We start from the raw sequence: 10,213 nt of genomic DNA on the forward strand, positions 1-10,213 counted from the left end.
TCATTTCTATCACATTTATTCAAAATATCATATCTGTTTTGCACACCTTTGTGCTTTAGTGCGCTGAGGATTACTGCTTGCCTTTTTATTTCGTTTTTTATAGATGATTGATTGGATGATTGCTGATTTATTAATTTCTATTTATTGATTATTATTAGATTGACAACTTCACTTCTCCATTGTTACACACCAAAAACACCAGAACAAAAATAAATGATAGGACGTCGAACTGGTACGTTCATAAATGTTCTATCCGCGCCAACAATATCATCATCGTCATCATATCACAAAGGGTTGAATTTACTTACAAGTGATATCACTCGATCATAAATCATGGTCTTCACATCTTTAGCAAGAATAAAATCTAGATGGTTGAATTGTTCGTATTCTATTAGGTATTGATCAACGACGTTAGGTAGTTCACTTACAAGCCTCTCGACACTCTAGAAATGATAATACAAAATAAATTAATTGAGGTATTAAAATTAATTGTGATTAATCAAATTTCTATGTTTTGCTCAAAAACAACTTTTATGCTTTTTGAAATAACTAACCCGACTGTTCTCTTTCGATAAATATTCTATAAATTGGGAATAAAATTATATATTAGTCGACTCGGACTAAAGAACTCGCTAATAATATACAGGGTGATTCAAAATTGGCGTCATTCCTTTTAAGGGGTGATAGAGGCTCACTTGGGGAGTACGAGAAAAATATTGAAAATTTTTTTTTCGAAAATTTCTAGAAGATRTTAACAGTTGAAGATCAAATTTCAACTTTGTTATTAAGCATTAATTAGAAATTGTTACATGTTTAATTGGTAGCATATTGGAATACTTAAGCATTCAAAAAGGAAAATTACGATCTTTGCTTCAAACTACGAAAATTTATGATATCTAAAAAGTYCTCTTCTACAATTTTTTGATGAAAAGGCACAGCGGCAATGATGTTTTTTGTCATTAACAGATAGTTACAGGTKGATRGGCCCTGTCMATAATAACAATAATTTGTCAAACTGTGACTTWCTTTKAATTTCCTTTCACGAATTTGYGGATATGCGATTAGTTCASGRGAAARGCTACAGTAACATAGCAGAAGCTGAARGAACTCACGCCAACAAAGGGCGAGGAGAGTGGTTCCAGGAAGATAGTGGACGACCATMGATKTTCGGRTTCCAGRCACAGAGGAACAAGTATTGGACATAATCGAATCGAGGCCTTCCAGGGGCACTCAGAGCACAACTACTGACACTTTCCCAGGCAYCAAATCAAWACCGACTACATTCCTACCACGTTTGGACGATACGCACAGCACACGKAGATACAAATGGAGCAGGAGTTAATTAACTGAATACAAGAAGCTGCTTSACCAGAGTGGATAACAAGGAGATTACACAGGCACTAGCTTGTTTGGAGTTAACTATTCAAATGTTTGGTATTTATAAACTCCAATKTAGAGAGGTTATGAGAACAGGTTGACATTTCGAAAGTTTGATCCGTCATTCAACGATTCCTGTTGAGTTGACCGTTTATCCTTGTCTATCTGATTGTCACTCTGTATAATTCCATGGTTACCGGAGTTTTAAATAATTACGGAGCAACAGGTATTTGCGCAATRTTAATTAGGCAGATTACCTTGAAAAACATTGCTGCCGTATCTCTGATATAGTTTTTYGCAAATTTCTCAGTTTTTAATAACAATTAATTTCKTTTATTATTTTTTCTGTACTCCTATAACAGCGCCAGAYAACACCTCCAGAGAAATGACGCCAATTTTGAATCACCCTGTATAGAAAATAAAAGAAACTCACTGTTACACCAGCAAAATAATCGTTTGATGAATAATAAGCTGCTACTGGTGCAGTTATCTGGGAAACATTGTAAACCGGAGGACTGGTACTACCATATTTCACATAGTTTTCAATGGCGCCATAATCATATTCTCTAAATGTGTCTAGAATGAAATCAATAACATATTCTTATTAACTTATTAATAGAGAAATATCACGGCTATTTTTTATTAACTGTTCTACATTTCACAGGGCGCTTCCTCAGACATTTTAAGAATAGGCATGGTTTTATCGAGCTGCAGATTGTTAAAAATAACATAACTTTTTGTTGTTTCTAAGTATTTTACCATATAATGTAATAGAATGTACAAGAATTTGGAAGCGTGTAGCAGTAGTTTGCGACGCCAGAAACTCAAATTTGATGTTGGTTTTTCTTTTTCATGTTGAGGGCGTTACCTACATGGTTTCTCTGTATCAACAAAGCGTAATTTTTTTGTGCATGTTTGTATCACATTCTATAGTAATCAAATTAATTATTGTGTCATTGTTGCGTAAAAAAGCTATTCTTATCAAAAGACCGGTTTTTGAGATATGAAGGCAAAATCACCTTATATGCTCCTCAAACAGGTCATATGCGCCTATATGGACTTTTTATTTTGAAAATACTTGAGGAATTGGCTTGTAGTCATTAATAAATTATTAAATAGCGCTCGCTATAATACAAATTTATTTCAAACTACGTTATGCGCCTCAACTTACCAGCAAGAATTTCTTGTCCATAGTGTATGAGTTGCCTTGCAGATACTCCCGATGGCTTGCTAGAGAAAAATATCAACAGTTGATCCTAAAAAACATTGATCATTAGATAAATATGCAGATTGTGTAGTAATAATTTACAAGTGATTAAAGGCTGTTTAACAGATCAATTAAGTCTTTGCTTCTATCTATTACAGTTTCGCATGATTTTGAAATATGCTCACATCATTTTTAAAGATATAAAGTCATAAAGAACTTTTGATTAATTGCGAAAAAACGTTTATTGTGCGTTTGCGTTTAAATTATTAATTATATAAATGAGAAAAATGAAGCTTACACAAATGAATACAAACTGAAAATGATCTGTCTTCTACATAGTTAAAAAAGTAAATTTTTGTGACTTTTTGTGTTTCTTGGAGATTCGACTTGGTGACTTTAGCAGAATAGTCTTATATTCAACTTTTTTCTTATTAGAAATAGGTACCCGAATGAACTTTGTTTACATATTTGGTTATTTCGACAAAATATTGCTTTTATATGAATTATAAGTTCGAATATGAAAACTGATTCTTACAAGATCCAATTGTTCTATATCCGGACCGGCGAGGGCTCCCAGTAAGTTCCCACAAATTTGCGTGATACCATCAATAGAGCAAGCGCTTACAAGTAAATGAGCAAACTGCTCCGAGTAGGCGAATCCATGAAAGCCTACAGCATTTACTAAAATCTGAAATACATACGAGACAAATAAAGTATTTTTGGATACGTTTCTCTCATATTAAACTTACAACAAGCTCATCTAGAATGCTCGTCAGAAACAATATCAAAGGCGAGGTTACACCACCCATATAACTGATTGGACTCAGAAATACAACCAAATTGAATTTATCATTATATTCGGATCTAGTGGAAGCCAAAACCATTGCACTGGAAGTGCCCTCTGAGTGGCCGATGAGAGTTATTTTTTCCAACGAAGTAGTTTCGATAATGTGATCAACTGTGGCTTTAAGGTCATAATAACCTTTTTCGTGGAAGCTAAATGACCAAAATTCAGCCGTGGAACTGTTAAATGTTTCATGTTTCATTCCGTTAATGGAACCTCTACTGTTAAATAGCCATATATCGTAACCTAAAATCAAGCGAATCTATTAGGATAATAACTTCATTTGGTTAAAAACATTAATACTTAATTTATTCATGATTTATTATGTAAAAGATCTAGAAAATGGAAATAGTTCGACTATTTTTTACGTTTGGAACCTTTGACACTTAAGCGATAGAGACAAATAAAATAACCAAGGTGCATTATACGAGGACGATTAAATATTATTAATATGTTTTTAAAACGAAATTAAATTCAAAATATTTATGATAAATGCAAAATTTTTATATGGGTGGTTCGAGATGAGAACAAGTAAGCATGCCATTTATATTCTGAATAACACATTATTCAAAATCTACCATGCCGGATCTTAATTTTTTGTTCCTCGGTCGTTTCTCTGTGCAAAAAAGAATCACGCGCTTTAAAGCACGTTAAGTTTCCGATTAATTTCGTATGAAAAAAAAGCGTGTTAATTTATCCTTCTAAAAATCGGTCCAAATTTTGGATTTCCATTATTGAAGCAGTTTTTTGTACTCATTTCGAGCTGTTAAATCGATTAATAACACAAGTTTTCCTCTAAGTACAGCCAAAAAACAGTCAAAAGCAAAAAAATCCGAGGAAACTCGAAAAATGAAAGACGAAAAGGTAATAATTTGGGCTGTTCTGAATGATAATAGGTTTTGTTTTAAATTATATAAATTTTCATGTCTTTTGAGCTGCTGAATCCAGTTGAAGGCGTATTTTTTGTCTCCGTATTTTTGATTTTTTACTTTCTACGAACAATTTGAACTTTTTTCAGATTCAAGTGTATTTTTCCTATTTGGAAGACATTTCTAGCCGATTTATCTTTATCTTTATTTATCTAGCCGATTATTGTTTTCCTCCTCGCTCGATTTTTGTTTTTCCAGACCTTTTATTTGGTTCAATTGTTTTTAATCAATAATTTTTAAATTAAGAATAGATCGCTCTCAACTTTTGTCATTTCCTGTGATAAATTACTTGTTAAGCACAAACGTCGACTATCAGAAAATTTCTTCGTGAGTTCGTCAGTTCGTGTCGTTCAATTTTCGTTAATCTTCGTCGATTTCGTCTTGGAAACGCAGTAGTTTTTAATTTTTTTTCTCGTAAGCGTAACGCGTGTGCTATTTATGTCTCACAACTCAATGGTTGGATTTTTTCGTTATATTTCAAATTAACAATTTTTTTATTTATTTTTATAGGTAGATTTTCAAGAAGAATTTTCCTCTAGCGTTAATTATCACTTTGTTCGGTTCACTTCTTATTAGATTTTCCTTGATTTAGTACTGGAAGGAAAGTGATTCTGATTCGATCAAAAATTCATTTTATTCGTTTTTATATTCACGCAATCTGATTATTTGTTGGCTACAAACGCCTATATCTATAAGAATTCTTCGGGAACGTAAATAAGCAGTTCGTTTCGATCGATTCTCGAGCTTTCTTAAGAGTGTTTTATGATTTGTTTTGGGCGTTTTACTGCCGCTTTAAACGTGTTTCGATCATATTCCAATGAACATGTTGGCGCCTTTTTCAGTCGCCAAAAACTATATTTGTATGTCTATATATCTATATGTTTATCTAAATCTATGTCTAAATATCGAAAACAATATCAGTCGGCGTATTTCCCAATTTTTCAAAATTTGCAAACACACGAAACATATGTTGGTATTTATTGTCGTCTTAAAACATCTTCCAAATTTCTTCTACTCTTTCCTTATTTTTTTCTGGCAATTTTTCAATTACTGCAAGCATTTTTTTGCGAGCCTGCCGAGTCTCGTAAGCTTATGGAAGAGTGTGCCATTTAAGTTTCTTTAAACTGAAATTTTGCAAATAAATTTTTGAATTTTGACATAAAAAGCACAGACTTTCACCTGGTTGTTGTGGCTTAGATATAGTGCTATGCTATTTGCGTTATGTTCCGGGACCATGACTATTCCTTCAATTTTCTAATTTTTCGAGGATTTTTGTTTGTGGTACTATATTTTGTTGATACATCTACAAAAAATGATGGCACGAGTCGATTTGGTTCAGCAGCTCAAAATACATAGAAGCATATGTAAATAGAAATAATTAGCAATGTTTCTTATTGACGGATTTTTTTAACCAATTAATCAAATTCTCTAACTTTTATTTTTTTTTCTTTGAAATTTTCAAGTTTTTGATTATAACTTTTTTATCGCTACGTAGACCAAAATAAGAGCACCACTGAATTTAGCAGATCAAAACCCATGATGAACAATATAATTTAAAACAAAATTGAATGGTTATAGTCGCTTCAGGCCAATTTACTTACTCACGCGAGTTTTCCGAACATTTTTGCTTATAACTTTTTTTGGACAATATTTAGAGACAAGCTGATGGGGCCATTGGATTAAGTAGCTCCTCAAAAGGCTTAAGAAAAAAATTACTTCGATGATAAAAATCCTGAATTTAGACCGTTGTTAATCCCATCCCCATCAACGGAAAACTTGAGGTGCTTTGAGGCAAGTAATAAATCCATTTAAAAAGTTCAATTATTTTTTGCTCATTCTCAGAGTTTTAAGAGGCTATTCAAGATAATCTCTTGAATGAAATCCAGGGGAGAAAGTCCAGAAGAAGAAAACGTAAGATCTTAAGCTCCCTGCTAATATCCACCTCAACAACATTTAATTTTAACGCGTCAAAAGTTCGAGGTGTTTCCTCATAAATATCTCATAGGACTTTATTATTCTTTGAAAAGAAAATCAAGTGGGGTTAAATCACAATTTCATGCAGGCCATTAACCGTTCCATTTCTTGAAATTATTGATTTCCGAACTTTAGGAAATATAGAAAATGTGGTGCGGCTCCAGCTGGTTGAACCATAAGTTTTCCAAATCAATTTCACCCTATTGTGACTATGGTGCAATGATTCCTCCACTACATACACCACAGTAAACGATAGGTTTTTAGAATCCAAAGGCTGTAGCAAAAAAGACTTGTTTTTCTATTTCTGGGTCAATTTCGGATACACCAAGTTTTTGCCTGTAAAAGATGCAACTTTTGTGAATGTTGTAGAATCGTCAAATTTGCAACTCTGGCTCTTACAGCGTCATTATTTCCTTTGTGTGAGTTTGAAGTACTTTTGCGCTGAAAGTTATCAACAATTCGACGAACATCAAGTACAGAATAACGAATATGTTGTCATAATTTGCGCAAAGCAAACGTTGATCGGACTTGAATCCGCTGGACTTTTATTCAATTTTGGCTCAAATGAAAGATAGAGTTTACAAAGATCCTATTGGTTCGTGTAAAAAATTGTGGCAAAAAATACAAGTCGCTTCCAACGAAATCAGAGAAAATCTCAATATGTTGTTCCAAACTCTATTTTAAAATCTCTCTTTTCTTTTCTTTCTCTCTCTAAAATTACTAAAAGTAATTATTACAAATTTTTCATGTTTTAGTATTTAACATACATTATTGGTTAGATAAATTTTCAGATTTACGCGGAATTAAAAACCACTGTTCGCTGAATCCATTTATCTCAAGAAACGGTCGGAATGTCCATATGTAATAAGGTCACTTAATTTATGTAAAAATTATTGCCTTTTGATTTTGAACTGAATATGATGTAATACTTTCAGGGTGAAAATTTATTACTTCACAAGTAGGCATTCATTATGATGTCATCACCACACATGACTTCACATGATGGCTTCATATTCACCATCTATAAAACTAGTTAAACCGAAGACATTTAACACTCTGTAGTTCCGAAAATATCCGGTTGTAAGATTCCGGAATTTCGATTTGCAATGAATCCCCCTGTATAATGCGTAAAAAAGTTGAAACAAAGCGCGTACTAACTACAGTTTAGCCACGTATATTTCAGATTGAAAACACATTTTCCAACTCACCTAAATCAGACATTAAGAGCGCCAACGAAGCATTTGGTCCTTGGTTGACCCAATCAATGGCTGAACAGGCCAACCCATGTACAAACAATGCGGCAGGAGCTCCTTGGATTTTAGCCGGAATTCTTTGCAACTCAAGAATGTACCCATCTTCCGTAGTTATTTCGTGAGATTCGAACGAGTATCCATATTTCGTGACATATTGTGACTAAAAATAGGGTGCTTTTGTCAAATTCTCACAGTAGTAAAATTCATCTGTTTTTCTTAAAAGGAACCAATTAAATGATCTTACCAGTGCTTACACTGCTTTAACTATTTCTTACCTTTTGACTGGAATTTTTTTGAGTCGGCGATTCGATTCGAATTATTTTTGTAAACAAATGTAGAGGCTACTTGAGCGAGTAAATGCTTATATGTTTGCAATCAAATCTTCTCCGAAATCTGGCTTGAGTAACAACAATTTACATACGTTTCAATTTCACTATTGATGTAACTAATAGTAAGAAAACATGCTGCAGACATTCAGATATTGATATAACAAGCCGCGCACTTGTAAGAATTCATCGAATCATGGCTTCATTTTTTGAGAAAATAAAATTTTGAAAATACGCAAAAAAAGAAATTAACTCGTGGTAAATATTTTTTAAATACTATCGTGTTTTCTTTATCAAAGTAAACATATTTCTCCGAAATTTGTAGTGTGAAATTGAAAGTTGTAATTTGTATGTAATTGTTGTTAACAATTCGAGAGAAATTTCTTTTTATTGACCGAAAAACTTTTCCGCATTAAATTTACTTTTAATTTAATTTTCGTTTGTAAAGAAAACTCCCGACAAAAAGGCAGTGAGAACAACATTTTATTACAACTTGATACTTTGTTTATTTTGTCACTTTTTCTGATTTCTCAATTAAATTTTTGCTTTCCTAATTAAGGTTTTTATGGATATTGTTTGGTTTATTTTTAGAGCTGCATACGTAACAAAAGAAACATCGGTTGATAGCTTTAATATTGAAATAAAATATTGTTTCCACAATTCTCTTCGCAATTAAAAAATAAAGTTTAGATGTATTCGAATCATGCGAATTATGAACGGGTACCTAAAAAAATAATTTTATCTCAAATCGAATAAGCAGAGGACATGGCTCTAACAGCGTATGTTACGGCGAATTTCAACTATACTGTTAAACATGTATATTGATATTTTTGCTTAGGTTATCACGTCATCTTTGTTCAAGGATAGCTTGAGCTATGATTCGCTAAAAAAATTGCTAAAATCGGACTACCGATTGAAAAAATATTCACAGTAAAAATTCAGGGAATATTTAAGTAATCCGTGAAATTTGCGGCGCTTAAATAGTAAGGGAAAACGACCTGAAAATACGAACCGATAATTCCCACTTATGAATACCTAATCAGTTTCAATTGCCATCTGGCAGATTATGCAAATGGAAACTATCAAGTGGTAGGAAAGATAAAGTAGCAAAAAATCATTGTGATTTGCAACATATTTCAAAACTCCATCATATCAATAAATACAGATCCTGGTGCTGACATATCTTCACTATCCGGATTAATGTTATCAGTCATGAAGTTCAATATCAGAAGAATTGTACAAAGAAAACCCAAACAAGCATAAAATTGAAAACGCTCTAGATTGAGGGTGAATTAATACTTCCAATAACCGATCTCAAGCAAACATGTTATTTATTCTTCTGAGAGTGCATCTATTAGCAATTTTTCACACTTTTTTTATGTGATCAGTACAGTATAAACTCTCAAGCAAACCACTTCTGAAGATGCAAGCCACTTGTGCTTGCGAAACGTCAGGAAGATATTTCATTTTATGTCTGCCTAAAAACTCGAAAAACTCACCAGTTTCAAGGAATGTCCTCGAAAGCCTATCTCTATTTATAATTTTGAAGACTTGTTCACCTTTTTCTTTTTAAGGATTTCTTTTCGTCAGGAGCAAAAGCGTACAGCTATTTATCTATCGTTTTAAAATAAAAAAAAACTAGATAAATAATAAATATAATAAATAATAAAGCTGCATACAATAAGAGGACTATTTGGGCATTGGCTTCCAATTTCATTAAGTAAAATAAATATACTTGTATAATTTTAAAAAGTATATTTGTATGTTCTACTTGTTTCATTATAATTTTTCCTGTTGTCATCCTTGTGGTTCTTAAATCAAGGCGTAAACATTTAACAACTGCAATAGAAATGAGGAAATAATGCAAAACCACATTTATAATTTTGATTCATTGTTGGCTTTAAAAAGTCTAGAAAAGGCAAGAAGTCCGTACTAAAGTAATCGCACAATAGTAGAGCCTTTACTCAAAGATCTTTATTTCTTATTTTGTTATTAAGAGTTTCCTTTTAAAAGACTTGTGAGTGATTCATATTACATTTTTTGTACCAAACACTAAATTAAATAGTTTTACTTACAATGGTAAGATAAGCATCGTCAGGCACTTTTCTATCAACTTTCGCATCGATCGCTATTTGCAAGGACTGAATGACATTCTCTATATCAACGTTGGAGATTTCATCTGATATTGCTGAGGGAACATAGAGGCCGATCAAAAGCAGAACCAAATATTTCATTCTGATGCCGTCAATTAATTTGCACAAAGTACTAAAATGAAAAGGATCGCGTTCCTTTTGAATGAAACT

At 32.6% G+C, this 10,213-nt stretch overlaps 1 protein-coding gene across 2 annotated transcripts; it reads right to left on the minus strand.

Annotated features, from left to right (window-relative positions):
* On the minus strand, positions 1 to 10,213 carry LOC109546657 (lipase 3). 2 transcript variants are annotated; one of them, XM_048666667.1, is made up of 8 exons: positions 9,986 to 10,211; positions 7,540 to 7,744; positions 3,334 to 3,674; positions 3,120 to 3,272; positions 2,549 to 2,633; positions 1,811 to 1,953; positions 269 to 443; positions 1 to 33 (listed from the first exon to the last, which is right to left on the minus strand). In XM_048666667.1, exons 1-7 carry the CDS (start codon positions 10,142 to 10,144, stop codon positions 285 to 287), a joined length of 1,245 nt encoding a protein of 414 aa, XP_048522624.1. In that variant the 5' UTR covers positions 10,145 to 10,211; the 3' UTR covers positions 1 to 33; positions 269 to 284. The 2 variants fall into 2 exon arrangements, with proteins under 2 accessions (XP_048522624.1, XP_048522625.1); XM_048666668.1 differs by lacking the exon at positions 1 to 33 and having other exon boundaries at positions 120 to 443; positions 9,986 to 10,213.

The sequence above is a fragment of the Dendroctonus ponderosae genome, unplaced genomic scaffold (genome assembly GCF_020466585.1).
Source record: "Dendroctonus ponderosae isolate FM_Combo_2020 unplaced genomic scaffold, Dpon_F_20191213v2 Dpon_F_20191213_5, whole genome shotgun sequence".
NCBI lineage: Eukaryota > Metazoa > Arthropoda > Insecta > Coleoptera > Curculionidae > Dendroctonus > Dendroctonus ponderosae.